Below are 18,705 nucleotides of genomic sequence, written 5' to 3' on the forward strand. Positions count from 1 at the left end.
AAAACCCCCCCACTGCTCTAAAGGCAATGAGTCATTAGCAAGTAAGAATATATAAAAGAGCTGGATGAAGAGAAGTTGCACAGTGAAACAGAACACGGGGCTATCAAGTGCTCAGGGTTCGCAGAGCATTAATGAAGGGAAGGAGCATGAAGAAGGACAGGGGCAGAAAGATAATCTTCCCTTCAGTTCCTTTCTGAGGGGATGTTAGGTAAACAGATCCAAACCAGAAAGCTCAATCCATATTTAGCTTTATTCTGAACTAGCTATCTATTAAGACTGCACTGCAAAACAGTAGAAAAAATTAAAGGAACTCATCCAAAAAAGTTCCCTGGCAAGTGGGAGGGAGGGCATGGCGTTAGGAACCCTGTTTAGGGAAGGAAATGTTATCCAGGTCATGGATGCCATTTTTGTCGATGATTCGAACACTGAAGGTTGGCAGATTTAAGATGAAGCGCTTTTGGAGCTGCAAAGAAAAAGAAGGAAATCTGTCAACAAGTACTTATTGAGCACTAAGTACATGGCAGAGTCTGTTCTAGGCACAGTGCATACAAACATAAAAACGCCTGCTTTGGGGAACTGACATTCCTCTGCAGGCAGCTGGTATTAGGGTGCTGAGGAATGCCCAAGCCATAGCTGGAGGCAGTGAGCCTCCAGCTCAAGGCAGTGAGCACAGGCTAGGAGACACAGCTGGGAGCCAGAAGGGGGTCATGTTCTTATTCCCACAAGCACAGACTTTGCTCTTGAACTGTCTCTGAGTAACAAGCAGACAAGGAGTCAGTGTCCTAGGATCAAGCTTTGGACCAAAGCAGTACATGCCTAGGTCCCGACAGCTTGCTCCTGTCATTCACCCACGTTAGAAGGCACGGTGAGAAGAATGTCAACAGAATAGCCCTTTAGAACAAACCCTACTTCTGTCTTCTCCAGCCCAGGCTGCGAATTACATGCACAGAAACAGGCAGCCTACTATCCTGGGCAATGTAGCCTTGAAATCTTTCACTTTTATAGCTACTCTTCCTGAATGCCTCATTTAGAACTTCTAGAAAGAAGCAGCTCCATGTTTTCCTCCAGAGTTTATTCTGGAACTGTCCAATCCTCCAGGCTTAAGCCCTCCCCTTCCATCATATTTCTCATCTCCCCTAAAGCTGAGGACTGGGTAGCAACAGCCCATTCCATTTCCAATCTTTTCTGGCTGATGACTCTCATCTTCAGAATCCAGCTCCAAAATCAAAAAAAGTGATAAGGGCTTCTAAAGTGACTCTTTTAGGATGTGTGGAGAAAATTAAAGTCTCAAGAGTACTAAATATTCCAGTGGCTTCTTCATTGGTAGACCTAACACTTAGGCCAATGTGGACTCTCAGCTGAATATTTAAAACACAAAGTTTATTTGCAGCACCTGCCTTGGAAAACAAGACATACCAACAAGGACAAAGGGAAAGCGGTTGCTGTGGACTGAAGAGGACAGGTTTGTGTAAGAGGCAATGCTCCCACCTGTCGTCCTTATTCTCACTAGACCATGAATTCAAGTTTATAATTATGTCACAAGAAGAATAAAAGAATGAGAAGGCTAATTGGGTTTCTTTTTGCCACCTCATCCTACATTCACACTCAAAGCCTTACGTTCTTCGGTATAGAACTGGGATGTGCAGAGTGGGTTCTGGGCTTTAGGAACAAAGGGTTCTGCTCCCCTTCTGCACAACACTTTCTCTGAATACTAACCTAGCCTTCTGAATGCTAAGGGTTTCTCTCCAGATTGGTAGGGCTTATTAAGCAAGTACACAGCAAGGCAAATAGAGATGGCACAAGAACAGAGTAGGTATAAAGTCCTGGGTAGTAGTCCTTAGAGTATGTCCCAATTATCACCTGTCAGTTAAAATACAGATTCTCAGTCTTATCTTCTGTTTTTTAAGACGAGGTCTCACCATGTAGCCCTGGCTGGCCTTGAACTCATGGTGAGTCCCCTGCTTCAGCCTCCCAAGTACTTCAGCCTCCCAAGGTATACGCCCCCTAGACCTGGCTTGAGATTTCCAGTCTTTATCTCAAAATAGTGGATTCAGAAATGGGGGTTGGGGCAGGGCAATAATCTGCTTTTTTGACAAGTTCACCAGATGATTCTTACACACAATGAATTTTGAGAACCACTGGTTTGGATAAGAAAGATAAATCGTAAAATTGACATTGATGAGGAACTGACCCATGAGAGAAGAATAAGCTTGTAACCCATACCAAACTCTAGCCCTGGTAGCAACTTTACATCTGGTCAGTGGGTATTTATTACACCTTCTGGTCAGGAGCAGAAAAAAAAACAAACATGGAACAGTAATGATATTGGCAAATGGGGAGATAAAACATTCCTTTCACAATCCTATGGGAGCTACTCACCTCCTCCAGGCATTTCCTAAGAAGCTCCACTGCCTTGTCACGTGAGATAGCTGAAAGAAAACACAGAGACCAAGCACTTTAGGTGCCACCATTAAGTCCAACTCTCAGCAGCTTTTGATTAAGTTTCAAACTTCTTTAGGTCCAAGTTCCATACAAACAGAAAAGGCAAAAAATGCTTCAGCCTTCTAGCCTGCAATAAACTTATTCCATATGCAGCTGAGAGTGCCCCAGACCCGGTGCTCTAGCAGCCACAAGCCATTGCAAATTGATTTGCTACAGAGAAGGGTAAGCATGACGGAATTCTGCCTCCCCTGGCCAGGGCCCGCCTCTGAAGAAGTCCAGTGTCATAGCCCATCCTGCTACTCCCTTTAGTCCAGAGCTTAAATCAATTCCATCTGCCATAGCCAGCTGCAAATCAGGAAATGGGAAGACAGGGCCAGAGTTTTAGCTTCACTTTCCCAGCTGGGTTTCAGTTTTAACAATGAGAAGAGAATTCATAGAATGGGACTGAGACTCCTAAAACAGGATCCAAAGGCCCTTGTTGTCTGTGGGCATGGCAAACTGGGTTGACATACTATGCAGTTGGGCTTCAGGGGCAGTTGCTGGTTATACTGGTTATATCAGTTGTATTACCGACAGATGCAAATCAACAGACAGACACCAGGAGGCTAGAATAATTGTTTTCAGGATATGGCCTGGAGCTCTCGTGCAGCTGAGGTTGAGCAAAAGGGCAGCCCCAAAAAGGAATGAACACACCAGATTCCAATGATGCTGACAGGGAAGAAAGCAAAGTAAGGAGAGATGTGGTCATCTGTACTACATCTATAGCTTGCAAAAGTTCAACCTTCTAAGTGCTGATGCCCACATTGGCTAAAGCTGAGGCTGAGATTGGGGTCATAAGATAGAACTTAGCAAAAGCATCATGGGTCTGAAGCTTTGTAGACAATTTTTTCTTGCAGAAGGGAGTAGCCAGTAAGGAAGGAACCAAAAGTAAAATCCAGATTCATAGCCTTAAGAGCTGTGGTGTTTAAAGAAAGACACCCTCAGTTGTTATTATGAGGACCTGTTCATCCTGACAAGTTCAACACATACACAAACCACTTGGTTTAACTGATGAGTTGCTGCAGCTGACATGTCAATAATCCAGACAAAATGAATTAAAAAACTCAACTCTCAGAAAATTTTATTACCTAATAAAAAATGTTTGATTTACTATGAAATCTACTCCAATATCCTTTAAAATAAACAAACAAACAAACAAACCCTAGCTCTGGAGACAAATACCTCATCTTGCCTGGCAAAAGCGGGACTTTAATCAACAAGCTTCTTGAAGAACCCCTTGATCCACAAGAGTGCAGCTTCCAGAGAGGATTCGTCCGCTATTCAAGATCTAGTCACCCAACTCCAAGGGCAGGCAAAACTGGAAAGCAGTTAAGAACAGGGCTCTGCTACTGCTCCCTCTCTAGAGTGCTAGAACTTACTTGGAGTATAGTATCGGTCCAAGATACTGAGAGTCAGGAAGGCACCATAACCATGGGCTGCAAAAGGCGCCTTAGCCAAGGCTGCCAGGTAGTCCATGTAGTAGAGTGCTGGCCCCTCATGCTCATCATAGCCAGCCAGGAGAAGGTTCACATGATACGGGGTCTGAAAGGAAAGACACGGTAAAGTGATGATTAAAGCATAGCACCAATATCTAACCATGACAAATGGGGAGTGTTCTGATTTTTGATGAATAAGCAAAAGCAACTTGAGCAAAATCCCAGTGAAAGCAAAACTGCAGAGAAACCTAAAGGGCCTAAAGTGTGGTCAGAGGCTTTTTTTCTTTTGAACATTTGAAGCAGTTTAGGTATATAAAAATGTTGCACTTTTTTTTGTACCAGGAACTGAACTCAGGTACTCATGCTTGCCAGGTAGGCATTGTGCTATTGAGCTATATTACCAGCCCTGAAAACGTTGCTTTCTTTTTAAAGTCTGTGGACAAGACCCTGATATGAAAGCACTTCAAAGGTAAAGCATGGTGTGCTTGCTTGTGTCATTCCCAACTACTGAAACCAACAAATGCAACTTGGGAGTTAGAGCTATAAACTGAAGAAAACAGCTCCAACCACAACCTCCAAAGTAAATAAGTGCAGGAACCCAGGAGTTCAAGGTCAGCCTGGGCAAAATAGGTAAGGCCCTCTCCCTTTACTCCCAAACAAACAAGCAAACCCCACAAGCTCATCTGGACCAAAATCTCAAATGATAAACTAAACAACTCTTAGGTAGGGAAGGACAGCAGGTCTCAAATATTTAAATCCAATCACTAGATTAGTAGTGGCAAGCCTATGCCACGCATGCTACAGGAGGGCTAGCTATTATCATTGAAAGCTTGGTGCACCATCACTGCACTATACCTTTAAACTGTAGAAGAAAAATAATGGAAGTCCACAAACAGAAGGAAACATAGTAACACCAGAACTATAGTTTTAGGCGAAATAGTAACATTTTTCTAATTAATAAGCCTCCCCTAAAATAGATTAAAAACTTTTCATTAATCAGACAAAAAGGCAGTTAAAAGTTGAACTTATGTGTCCTTCCTCTGTACTACCTGCAAGTCTAAAAACATAAATTATTTTACTGAATTGCCATGCACTTCACCTTCAAATGGATACTTTTTTCTACACCAGTTGGGCCACTTACCATGTTCAGTTCAGTCTGTCTCTGCCCCAAGGCATCAGTGGTGGGACTCTCACTTTATACAGTTTCCTTTTTGTCTTCGGGATGTTTTTGCTTTTGCATGTGGTTCAGCAGGCAGTGAACAATGGCCTTGCCTGTGGTTGTGTGTCCATCCCAACTTACACATGTATTCAATTAAGTGTACATTAAATGAGACACCATATTATGGAACATAAAGAAATAATAGCTAATGATCCTAAAGTGACATTTCACATTCTTTGAACACTGATTAACATGAGCACTTGGTAGCCTGAAGAACTCATGTTAGAAAAACACAGGAAAGTATTACATATATTTTTTTGGAATTCTACTAAGCCAGCTGTGCTAAGTAGGAAGTTTCTAACACCTCTCAAAGATTACACAGGATCCTAACCTCCCAAACAAGCTCCTCCCTTGGAGATAAGACAGTGGCTATTCTCTTTTTTTGTTTTTTTTTTGGGGGGGGGTTTTTTTTTTTTTTTTTGGTCTTTTTCGTTTTCATTGGTACCAGGGATCGAACTCACGACTCCTGCTTGCAAGGCAGGCGCTTATGCCACTGAGCTAAATCCCCAGCCCCGACAGTGGCTATTCTCAGAGCAGTAAGAATTGACCAGCCCCGGTACCGATAAAAACGAAAAAGACAAAAAAAAAAAAAAAAAAAAAAAAAAAAAAGAATTGACCAGCAATAGTCAAGACTTCCAAGAAGATGACTTTCTTTCACATTTTTTTTTTTTTTTTTTTTGGTCTTTTTCGTTTTTATTGGTACCAGGGATCGAACTCACGACTCCTGCTTGCAAGGCAGGCGCTTATGCCGCTGAGCTAAATCCCCAGCCCCTTCTTTCACATTTTTGAAGAGTAATGTTACATACTCTGCCAAGCTCTGGAATTCTGTGCCCATCTGGGACTATCTTCTCAGTAGGTTTTTTTTTTTTTTTTTTTTTTTTTTTTTTTTATTCTCAGTAGGTTTGACCGGAGGCAAAACAACCCGTATGAGCTTCAGTTTTGCGTCTAAAACTGAGTTAATTGAGCTTTCATTCCCCTTTTTGTCTTTTAGGGAGGATGGTAACAAAAAGTAATAGAAATGAAACACCATACCCTGAAAGAAATTATCTAAATTCCTAGTGTATGAGCTACATCCCAGTATCCTTTTTCTTTCTTCCTTTTATTTTTTCCTCTCTGGTACCAGGGATCAAACTCAAGGCATCATACACACTAGGCAGGTATACTATCATTGAGCTACATTCCCAGTCCTTTAAAAACAGGCACCTACTATGTAGTCCAGGCTGTCCTCAAACTTATGCTTATTCTTCTGCCTCTTCCTTCCAAAATGCTGGGATTACAGGCATGTGCCACCACACCCAGTTTAAAACTTTTTATTTTGAGATACAATCTTGCTTTGTTGTCCAGGTTGGCCCTCAAACTTGCAACCTCTCTTCCTCTACCTCCCAAGTAGCTGGGATTACAGGCACGTATCACACCTGATTGCAGTCTCCTTTATATCTTACCACTTTACACAACCAACAAAGTATTAAAAAAAAAATAGCTTAAATTCGGTAAAGATAAAATGTGTGAAAACAAGACTACAAAATTTGGCAGACATAGAATACCTTAATATTCTTATAATTAAAGTAGAAAAAGTGAGAAGAGAGTGGTAAAGGTATTCTAACTGGTTTCTTTCTCCCCAAAAGAATAATATAGTTGTTTTTTGTTTGGTTCGTTGGTTTTTACCTTTCAAGAAAGTACATTAGTATTTTTGCTAAAAGGGTAACTAATCTCACTGCCACTCGCTATCTAGAATATTCATTGTATGGTTAGCCAAAATGATTTCACTGCAGGGTGTGGTGGCACACAACTGTAATCTAAGCACTCAGAAAGCTGAAGCAGGAGGATCACTGTGAGTTTGAGGCCAGCCTGGGTTACATAAGTGAGTTCAGGGCCAGCCTACGCTACCTAGGCGAGACCCTGCTTCAAAAACAAAACAAAAAACCAAAACAATTTCACCAGCAATTACAGCAATCTTAGGGCTCCACCTGATGTCCAAAAAAGCCTTAACCTGCAGAACCCAGGAATGTTCTAATGATGCTCTTGCCCGTACTGAAATTAAATTGTGTTTAAAACAATTAACATTACTTAAAAGCCACCAACAGAAGATTTTACATGAAACTATATAAACAGGACCCTAGAAGCAAAGTGTATTGTTTCATTGGTCTACATAAGATCATTTATTTATGCTTAAACCTCTGATACACACACTTACCAAGGTTGATATTGAGAAACTACAACTTGTGGTACAGAAGGTAACTCACAAATATTGTGTGACTCTGAATTACCAACTTTTGTATGTGTGAGATGCTTAAGCATAAATAAATGGTGTTATCTAGACTAATTAAATCAATACATCTGTGTAACAACTTGCAGTTTCTAGAATTCTTCTGATAATGCTCCCCCAAAGATCTTTGGCTCACACTATTTTTTTTTTTCAAATGAAGTATTGTATACTTGTAATTGTCTCACTCGAAGAACTGTGGGATTCAAACTGGCAAAGTCATAGTTACATGTTTCTTCTTTTTTTTTTTTTTTTTTTTTTCCGTTTTTGTCGGTACCAGGGATCAAACTCACAACTGCCTGCTTGCAATGCAGGCGCTTATGCCGCTGAGCTAAATCCCCAGCCCCAGTTACATGTTTCTTGATGGTTATATCTCTTATAGTCTGTATTCATTAATGTTCTAGGACGAAATAAATTTTAAACCATTCAATTTTGTTTTCTTTTTTTTTTTGTACTGGGAATCGAACTCACCACCATGCACTTGCCAGGCAGGTGCTTATGCAGCTTAGCTAAATCCCCAGCCCCCTTGTTTTATTTTTATGGCACACTCCGGTGTGACTATAGTATGTTTAGGGCAAGAATGAGTCATATAAGACACAACCCATCCATTTGAATATTTATACCACTTATAAACTTTATGAAGATAGTATGATTGGCTTGTTCATACAAACATAAGGTATATATATGCTCAATAAACATTTACTTAATGAATATTAATAATGCCAGAAAGTATAACATATACTTTAATACATATGTGGCTAATGCTTAATATAACAAGAAAAGATTAAGAAAAGCATGAAATGAATGTTAGAACATGATAGATAATGTTCAAGTTAACCACCAGTATCTCTATGAATGACACACACTGGACCCTCGAGTTACAACTAGCTGACATACAAACAACTTGGGTTATGATCAGATTTTAGTTTTAATTTACCACCAACCAAAGTCTGGAGTTACGACCCAAATGCTGAATGCTTGTGCTTCTAGATGGTCTCAGATACAGATTTAACTCTTAAAGAGTTCTGGAAGGAACATTACAACATCCTTTCTTATATGGGGTTAATTGAGAAATCCTGGGCCAATGTCTCTCTAAGAACACTGTGATTCGCCTGTATCAGGAGAGAGACTCTAAAGACTGCATAGGGGAGCCTGAGTCTTCAACTGACAACCCCAATTACAACCAGCTCTTGGGAACAAAGCATTTGTGAGCCATGGGTCTACTGTACTCCTTTCTTTTTGCTTAGCCCTGGTCCTTCTCTCTCTATCTCCCTTTAGATATAAGCTGCTAAGTAAATAAAAGCTTAAGTTAAGATACAGGTTAAGCATTCAGAACCAAACACAGATAAATATCTTAAGAAGAAATAGCTGGGCCACATAACAAGCAAGACCTAAATTTGAATTCTAGGGGCTGGGGATTTAGTTCAGCTTGGTCGTGAATTCGATCCCTGGTATGGATTAAAAAAAAAAAAAAAAAAAAAAATTTGAATTCTAGCTCTATTGCCATATATGGGACTTTTAGAAAAGGCATTTAATGTCTCTGAATTTTAGTGTCCTCATCTAAGAAACAGACTAATGTCTACTACAAAGGGGCTACAGTGAGGATTCAAAGAGATAATGCATGTAAATGATTAGTACCTAAAACATAGTGAAGGCTTAATAAGTGATAAATATTTTTATAATCTATGAAATGTCTACAAAATAAACAGTGTAAGTAAATTGGAAGAAGCCCCACTATACCTGGCACTGGGATATAATATAAATTTCTTCAATGTGTCCGTAAAGAGATACAAAAGGATGTTTATAAAAAGTATACAACACACTGTCTGACACTTGGTAGAAAAGTAGTAAATGACTTGTTTCCTGTTTCTCCTTCCTAAGATTTTTTTCTGGGGCCCCAAGTAATGATATTCACTGTCACAAGCATTCATATTAGATTTATACAGCATATCTGCTTCATGGCCAACATAGCTGAGCCCTCCCACCAATAACCTCCATCCAGATTTGGAAAGTAAACTGACAGGTATTAAGTGCCTTCACATTGTTTCCTTACAGATGTATCCACACTCAATACTGTCACTTTCTTTTTTTTTTTTTTTTTTTTTTTTTTTTTTTTTGTCTTTTTAGTTTTTATCGGTACCAGGGATCGAACTCACGACTGCCTGCTTGCAAGGCAGGTCCTTAATACTTTCACTTTCTAGATACTTTTAAATCAGTTTTCTTCACTATAATCAGTATTACATGTGAGAATCTGCTTAATTATTCTGGAAAAATGCAAACAGCAATGACAGACTGACTGCCAGAAATCTTCTTTTACAAAGTAATCTCTGTTCTGTGCATGATAAAACCTACCCTTTGCTTTCTCCACTATTCTAATTGTTTAGATGTATAGTCTAGGTAATAGCAAAGTTATGAGTCCCCAAGCAGGTAGGAATTAAATTTTGAGTGACTAGGTATCTTCCCAAAAAGGCAAAGAGTAGATACTATATGTAGTATTGAACTAAATTAAATATATAAATTCCATCAAGCAAATGAACCCAAACATTTACTTAAGACACTCCCTACACAATAGCCTGAAGGATCAACATTAATGGCCTGCACCCAACATGTGTAATTTTAAGTGGTATCTGACATAAGAAGAAAAAAATTTTTTTTTTCTTTTTCTTCTTTATCGATACCAGGGATCGAACTCACGACTGCCTGCTTGCAAGGCAGGTGCTTATGCTGCTGAGCTAAATCCCCAGCCCTAGGAAGAAAAATTTTTAAGTTTAAGTTTTAAAACTGCAAATGAATTTTAGACTCTAAAATCAGGGTAGCACTAACATTTTACCTTTTAATACATATATATACTAAACAAATACATTTTTTCCTCCCTTAAGTACATGAGATAAACTTACTTATAATGAAGAGCTTTAGGTAACTTTGAGATTTCCTCTGAGACAATAAAAGTATCGATCATAATAGGATGTGGTAAAATTTAAATAAATAATAAAGTATTTACTCCAATGTCTGATACATAGTAATAATATAAATTTGCTACTATTACCACCACCATTTTGAGGATTTGACAGCACTGTCAGCAGATTTGTCTAGATAATAAGATGAAGATGCTATCACAAAGGGCTAATAAAATTATTTACCTTTTAACAGTTGCCAAAAGGATTAAATCTAAGCCAGAGGTATAAGCAAATCTCTTATATACTTCTTCTGGGGACTGAATTGGACTTAACTATCTTTAGACCTCCAATCCCTCTAGAAAAAGGAATTAAGCTCTGTTCCATTTTGGACTCTTGTACTTCGGGAGATAGGAATACACATGGCTTACACAGAAACTTTCCTTAAGTTAAGTGGAGTATTTCCCTCCCTCCAACTCTTATGCATTCAACTCCTTATATATTTCCTCTATCATGTAAAAGAAAACAGTAGTGATTAAGAAGAGCGTGAAATTCCATAAATTTTACAGTTAAAGGGAACAGTTGTGACAAATACACTGGAACAGCAAAATCAGTCACGAGAGTCTGGGCGGTGACAAGCAGCGGTGTGACATCTGGCGGAAGCCAAAGTCACAGCAAGGGGGGCAGAGGTGGGCGTGAGGAAGCATCCTGCAGAGCGTGGACACAGAAAAGGAGAGGAACTGACAGTCTTCCCTTGGAGCCAGGCCAGGCTTTGCCACCTCTAATTGAATAGGATGACATTGCTGTAAGTGAGGCAGTGAGGTGCCCTGAAGAACACTGCAGCTTCTTGTGCAATGTGCTGCACCCTGAAACGCTAAGCAGTGTGGGAGGAATACTTCCCATCCTGGGGGGTCAGTATATGGTAGGAGATGCAGAACTAACAATGGGGCAAATGGCTGTTTATAGGCGGCTATTTTCATAAACAGACTTCTAAGTAGAATAAAAGACTTTGAAAGGAACAGGATACCTATTATTCTTTTTTTTTTTTTTGTCTTTTTCCCTTTTTATCGGTACCAGGGATCGAACTCACGACTGCCTGCTTGCAAGGCAGGCGCTTATGCCGCTGAGCTAAATCCCCAGCCCCAGGATACCTATTATTCTTTCTGTTTTTATTTTTGTGGTACTGGAGACTGAACCTAAGCTATATCCCTAGGCCTTTTCAAATTTTATTTTGAAATGAGATATTCTAAGTTGCCCAGGCTGGCCTCAAACATTTGATTCCCCTGCCTCAGCCTCTTGATAGCTGTGCCACCATGCCTGGCTCCCCCCTCCACCCCCAGCTCTCTTGTGTGTGTATGTGTGTGTTGGGGTTGAACCTAGGCCCTTCAGCATGCTAATAAACACACGTTCTACTAAGCTAAACCCCAAGGCCCACACTCTTTCCTTCAATCCATCCAACTGTGAAAGCTACCTAAGATCCCATCCTTGGCAATGAAAGTATTTTACAAAAATGCAGCTTATAGATAGAAGGATTGATGACTTCAACTAGCTTATCCAGTGTCCCTTTCACAAATGTGGTGACTAAAGTTCAAAGAGCAGATGGTAACTTGCCCTAAACCTAAATAATCAGCACTGGAATCAGAACCAAATTCATATTCCTAATTGCCAGTCTTACATGCTTTTCCAGGAACCCTCAAAATGGAAATTAGTGTAAAAATATGATTCAGTATGCAAATGTCAGTTTCACACTCAAATATTTCAGAATGTACTATTTTGCATACCAGCATCTATTGTTTTCTACTTCACTGTTTCACTTAGTATTTGCATATGGCCAATAATATTTTAATTTTAAAAGGATAGGTTAGGGCTGGGAATTTAGCTCAGTTGTGTAAGTGCTTGCCTGGCAAGCACGTGGTCATGAGTTCGATCCCTGGTACCAAAAAAACAAAACAATCCAACATATTAAAAGGATAGGTTTAAGGTCATAATTATGACTCCTCCATAGGGTCTGAAACTATGCAATACATGTAGCACATATTTAATAAATATCTGTGATGAAAGACACCAGTATCTTAGTTGCTTGTCAATGCCCTTATTTCTACTTCGTTAATAAATAAAATGGATCAATTATTTTTCTACATTGGTTCTCTGAACTTTTAATCAGCAGCTTATTTGTTTTGCTTTTTGAGACAGGGTCTTGTTATGTAGCTCAGGCTTGCCCTGAACTCCTTATGTAGCCCAAATTGGTTTCCGATTGGCAGTGATCTTCTTGTCTTAGCTTCCTGAGTGCTAGGATGTGCTACCAGGCCTGGCAAGAGCTTGTTTTTAATAACTAACAGATCTTACTGGCTTTGTGTGGGTTCAGTTTGGTACCTGAAATGTAATTTACTATGTCAAACACTTTTCAAATTGAGCAACTTCCAATTATTGTGACCTATGCACTTTTTGGGGGACAGGGGACTAGGGATTGAACCCAGGACCTTCACACTAAGTTCTATCTTTAGCCTTAAAAAAAAATTTTTTTTTAAGACAAAAACAACAAAAAATTTTTTAAAAATTTGAGACAAGCTGCCCATGCTAGATTCAAAGTTGTGATACTCCTGCCTTATTCTCCTAGAGTACTGAGATTATAGGTATGTGCCCCATGTCTGGCATCTAAACCTTTTTTAGTTCTACAAGAATATGGTTCCATGGTTGGGGGGGGGGATAGCGAATTACCTATCTCTAATGCCTACACAATATGCAATCACCCATACCCTAACTTTAATCCTCGTGAATATATTCCTTTTTAAGGAAACCCATGTGTAGATTTAATCTGTTGTAGGCTTTAAGTATAAAAACACAGTATATGGAGGGCTTCAATAAAAAGTAGATAATTATGAAATAGGCAGATGCTTCAACCAACTTTACTTCTGCATTTGGAATGTGAGTAAGTTCAGTAAGTGTTCATTTAGTATCTATGTCAGGTGACAAAGATAGAACCCTGGGGGCTGGGGATTTAGCTCAGCGGCATAAGCACCTGCCTTGCAAGCAGGTGGTCGTGAGTTCGATCCCCGGTACCGATTAAAAAAAAAAAAAAAAAAAAAAAAAAAAAAAAGCAAAGATAGAACCCTGGATCTGGAAGGTGCTCCCAAGGTAGAAGTGAGTAGGAAGATTCCAGACAGAAGAAATGGCATATATCAAAGTAAAGAAACAGGGAATAACATGGAATGTTTGGGTACAGACTAAGATGAGACACATATACTTGAAGAATTAGGAAGCAGAAGAAATGGGATGATACCATCATTGGCCTTCTAGACTAAACAATATGAACTTCAGTATGTAAGCCACAGAGGAGCCAATGAAAATTTCCTACTCCCATCTTTGATGATCCAAGCCTCTTTTCATGTCTTAGGACACTGGTTAATTGGTGTCAAGGAACCCAGCTGCCTCAGGACTGATATTCCACTGGCCACAGGGCTTTCTTTCTTCTCCTCTTAAAACAGAAGACCTTTATTTATTTAGACAGGAAAAATATTACAGATTGTCATTTTAGGATGGTAACCGACAGTCATATGGGAGATGACTTTGGATGAGACAGAGAGAAAAAGAGAACAGTTAGAGGATGAGGCCAAACTAAGTCAGCAAAAAGAATGCAAGGGAACACATGGAATATGGAATGTATTTAGAAGGCAAGGGGCCAGGGATATAGCTCAGTGGCATAAGCACCTGCTTGGTAAGCATAAGGTCCTGATTTCAATTCTCTGTACCAAAAAAAAGCGGGGGAGGCAGAACTAATAGGCTTGAATTACTACAGAAAAGGTTAGAGAGAAAAAGTGAAGAAGACTTTCTGCTTTTTTTTGAGATTGAGCTCACGACCTCACACTTGCTAGGCAGGTGATTATACCACTGAGCTAAATCCCTGGCTGGAGAAGACTTTCAATAAAAGGAAAAGTGGTAGGACAAATGTAAAGTTCAACTTGGACCCAATAAGTTTAAACAGTCTTTCATAAGCAGCTGGAAAGAATGAAACCGTGTACAGCCAAAGTGAATGAGATTGAATGAAGAGGCAGCCTAGGAGGTGTTACTGTCATGAATATATATATTCTAACTCTCACACTCATTTGTGAAAGACAGTGAAGGAAAATTCTAACAGGACACAATAGCAGAGTATACCAATCTTACTATCATAGCACAAAGAAGCTGAGGTTAACAAATATATGTGGGAGAGCCGGGTGTGGTGGCTCACGTCTGTAATCCCAGCACTCGGGAGGCTGAGATGGGAGGATCGAGTTTGAGATCAGCCTGGGCTACAAAGTGAGCTCAAGGCCAGCCTGAACTGCATAGCGAGATTGTCTCAAAAAGACCAAAAAAAAAAAAAAAAAAAAAAAAAAATTATATATATATATGTGGGGAGCAGAGTGGGGAAAGAACAGTGAAATTTTCCCTCATAAGCAATGAATTGAGTTTAATTAGCAATTAGGAGCTAGCCATGTGGGAACATAGCTACATTCAGAGGAGAAAGTTGGTGAAGGCAGAGACACAAGAAAGAACTCAAGGCAGATGAGTTTCCTGGTAGCTACTGGTACCGCTAGAGGAAAGAACAAGTAGGGAGTTGGAATTTGAAGTATCCTCTTAATCTTATGACTGAAATAGTGCACACCACCCAGCCCCAGTCATTGGAATGGAACCCAAGCCTTAGCAAGGAACTACATCCTTATTCCTTTAATTTTTTATTTTGAAAGGTCTCTTTAAATTGCTAAATTACCCAGGCTGAGCTCAAACTTGTAATCCTCCTGCATCAGCCTCCCAGAGTGCTGGGATTACCACACCAGGCCAATAACAAACAAACATACACAAATACATATCACAAGTGGAATCTGATCAGACTCTGAATACTATACTAGCTTCACAAGTCAGGACATTTAATTAAACTGACTGCCAACTTTCCTCCTTCTCTGTTTCAGAAATATCTATTTTGTGACATTAAAAAACCAATCCATGGGGGTGGGGATTTAGCTCAGCGGCATAAGCACCTGCCTTACAAGCAGGCAGTCGTGAGTTCGATCCCCAGTACCGATAAAAAGGAAAAAGACAAAAAAAAAAAAAAAAATCCATGTTTATAAATTCTCACATTAAACTGAGAGATAATGAAACAAACCTGACTTTTCAAAATCCAAAATAAAACACCATTCTAAAAAATCATTTTTTTTCTGTTTCTTTTCTCTGCCTGAGGTCATTCTCTGAAAATATATTTGGTATACCTTAACTCACTTGGAGCCTCAAGGGCCCCACCTATAAAGTGGAGATTAGTATTGCTAGTCTGACAAGAGTTGTGAGCAACTAAAGTGCCTACCTTTGTGCATAAAGTTTCTGGAAGAAGGCCTGGTAAAATAGTAGGTGCCAAATAAACCTGAATTTCAGGAGTCCCCCAAATTTATTTCAATTTTTAACAAAACTGAATTTGAAAGCCTTCCCTCAATTCCAAAATTTCTATGAATCTTACTTCTTTAAAGCCATCACCCACCCCAAATTTGATTGGTTCTCCTATTAAAAGTTGTAACCTTATTGTAATCAGAAGTTTAGAAATTTAATGAGTTGAAATGCAACATGGCACAGATGCCTTATTATACCAACTAGTTCACACGGTATTTGTTTTCTACATTAATTTTACTTGCTAATCAAAAATACTGCTTTCCCTCCAAATAACATCAAAATAAAATTGCTGATTGTGCAATGGCAAAACCAACACCATGTTTGCAACAAGGCCACTTGAACTTTTTTTCATGAGCTGGCAGTTTCCAGGTAAATGTAAGATTCCATATAACTTTGAGTTAGTTCTTTAAAAACTGAAATGCAGAAACCATGCTTTGCTACAGACTTATACACTACAAAGCATGTAAGATGTCCATGCTAAGCATGCCCATGATTATCTATGAATACTGTACATTATAGGTAGATCATCTTTCTGAGTTGATAAAGACCACGGTTTCTTGAAAAAAAGGCATTTTGGACTATATACAATTATACATGTTTTCAGATATCCATAGCATTTAACAGGGGACTAAAGAATTCCTGGGGAAGACTCTTTAAGAGCTGTTCTGTTAGAACACAGCATTCCCCATTAAAATCCAAGTCCGACACAAGTTATTCCTACAGCTTCAATGGATATGAAAACGCTTCATAGGTCTCTCTGCTTCCATCATTCTTCCCCAAATGTTCCACCAAAGAGCAGCCAATTATCTAATAAAATTTCATCTCATCACACTAACTTCTTCTTGGCCAACTTCCACAGAAGTTCACTGCTTTTATGATAAAGTTCCGCTCCACCCCTCTGCAAGTAAGCATGGAACCCAGGGCCTCATGGATGGCAGGCAAAAGTTTCACCACTAAGCTATATCCTTAGCCTTTTTATTTTATTTTGCAATGAGGTCTTGCTAAATTGCACAAGTTAGCTCAAACTTGTGATGCTCCTGCTCAGGCTGGAATGAGAAGTATGTTACCTAGCCTGACATGATAAAGCTTTTTCACCAAAATCTTCATAATATGGACTATAATCCTAGTTTCAATCTCTTATGACTCCCTTAAAATTGTCAGCCTTAATTGACAAATGTCTTTGTATGTTTACATATGTATACACAGTACATAGCATATATATTCACTCAGTAGAGTCCTAATGTGTATACAGTACTCTATCAGTTAAACATAAAATTAGGAGTAGAAAGCTCAGAGAACTATTTGTCCCTGCCCTGAACATCATTTTCAAACATGATGCCTAACATATTCTCTCATACACCTTGGTCTGTGCTTTTAGTTTTGCTTTATCTTTCTAATGGAAACAGCTAATCTCCAAGGCTCAGGCTAACCTATGTTTCCGGGGCAGTTTTATGTATTGGTATCTTAGCACTTGTCATTTACCACAGGACTGACTACTTCTCTGCTCCCCATCTTAAGTGACTCTCTGAACTCTGCACCTGTTTCCTCAACCCCATGGACAAGGCAGGCTGGAGATCTGCTGAATGAACATTAGCAGCCGCAGAACATCTTGGCTATATGCTGCCTGATTCAGGGTCATCAGAAAGAGAAATAAGCAATTTTGGTAGAATATTTCTATTTACAAAGATTCAGAGATTATTTTTTCGTTATATTTTTCTTTCTAGTCCAGTTAATCTTACTTGCTTTTGTTTTGGTTTTTTGAGACAGGGTCTCACTATGCAGTTCACACTGGCCTTGAACTCACTACGTAGCCTGAGTGGACTCAAACTCACAGCAATCGTCTTGCCTCAGCCTCCCAAGTACTGGGATAACAGGCATTTGCAGCTCTTAATACTCTTAGTTACCCTCAAAGGTAATGGTAAATCTGAATGTGTAGTGTTTTCTTGCCCTTTTATTTTCTTACATCTTTTTTTAAAAAATTAAATAATACATATAAAAGTACATAAAAGCCAGGCATAGTGGTACACACCTGTAATCCCAGCACTTGGAAGGCTGAGGCAGGAGTATCACTGTGAGTTTGAGATCAGCCTGGACTACATAGTAAGTTCAAGGCTAGCCTGCATTACAAAGTGAGACTGCCCCAAAAACGAAACAAATAAAGAAGTACATAAAATATATATGGGCAGCCTGATGAATACAATAAATACAAATGTAACCACTTTACAGGTTAAGAAATAAAACTGTCACCACTTTCTTCTCTAAAACATCTTACTTGCTGCCTTTCAATTTAAATATATGTATTTTTGGAGAGAGTAAAGAAAACATGGGACTTTTTAGATAAGTTAATAAACTCATATCCATGCAGGTGAAAGAGACACCAAAATGCCAGGATATATGTGTGCTTCTGTCTGTGAGTGTGAATGAAAAGTGTGTCTACCTGAACCAGCACACTAATTTAAAGCAATTTTAAAAGGTGGGGGTAATGAAGGAGATCTCTGTAATCTCAGTTTTTCAAAAGGCTGAGGCAAGAGGATACACAGGTTACAAGCCAGGCTAGGCAATAGTGAGATCCTGTTTCAAAATAAAATAAAGTGGGCAATAACTCAATGGTAAAGTACTTGTATAGCATTTATAATACCCTCTGGGTTCTATCCCCAGTACTGGAATAAAGAGAAGAAAAGAAAAAAACTAAGGGCAAATTTGTTTCTAACAGTGAACATTTTTAAAATAAAAGCTTATTCTTATTAAGAGACAAAGCACTCTGCTGCTCTATGTTTACGCCAAATCTTAATAGGACACCACATAATTTTTAAGATAAAAGTTTTGTAACAATACAGATCTGCATCAATTACCTATATTGTTTCACCCCTGTTGTGGATAAAAGAGGTTTTAAGTGAAGAGCTGGCATTATGGGATTGCACAATTCCAGTCATCCGATAGGCTTATTTCATTCAACCAGAATAGGGTTCTCTCTGCTCACAGCAGGCATCCAACAGG

General features: G+C 39.2%; 1 protein-coding gene across 2 annotated transcripts in view; it reads right to left on the bottom strand.

The window, feature by feature from the left end:
- Positions 1 to 232: 232 nt before the first annotated feature.
- Positions 233 to 18,705, bottom strand: part of Psmb2 (proteasome 20S subunit beta 2) — a 37,703-nt gene continuing 19,230 nt past the window's right edge. For both annotated transcript variants that reach the window (XM_063236066.1, XM_003471406.4), the window contains 3 exons: positions 3,861 to 4,023; positions 2,380 to 2,429; positions 233 to 463 (listed from right to left, as the gene is read on the bottom strand). In XM_063236066.1, coding sequence (XP_063092136.1) covers positions 356 to 463; positions 2,380 to 2,429; positions 3,861 to 4,023 — 321 coding nt within the window. In that variant the 3' untranslated portion in view covers positions 233 to 355. The remainder of the gene's footprint in view (positions 464 to 2,379; positions 2,430 to 3,860; positions 4,024 to 18,705) is intronic.

Source organism: Cavia porcellus, unplaced genomic scaffold (genome assembly GCF_034190915.1).
Source record: "Cavia porcellus strain 051 isolate PalLab524CR breed Dunkin Hartley unplaced genomic scaffold, mCavPor4.1 scaffold_25, whole genome shotgun sequence".
Classification (NCBI taxonomy): Eukaryota; Metazoa; Chordata; class Mammalia; order Rodentia; family Caviidae; genus Cavia; species Cavia porcellus.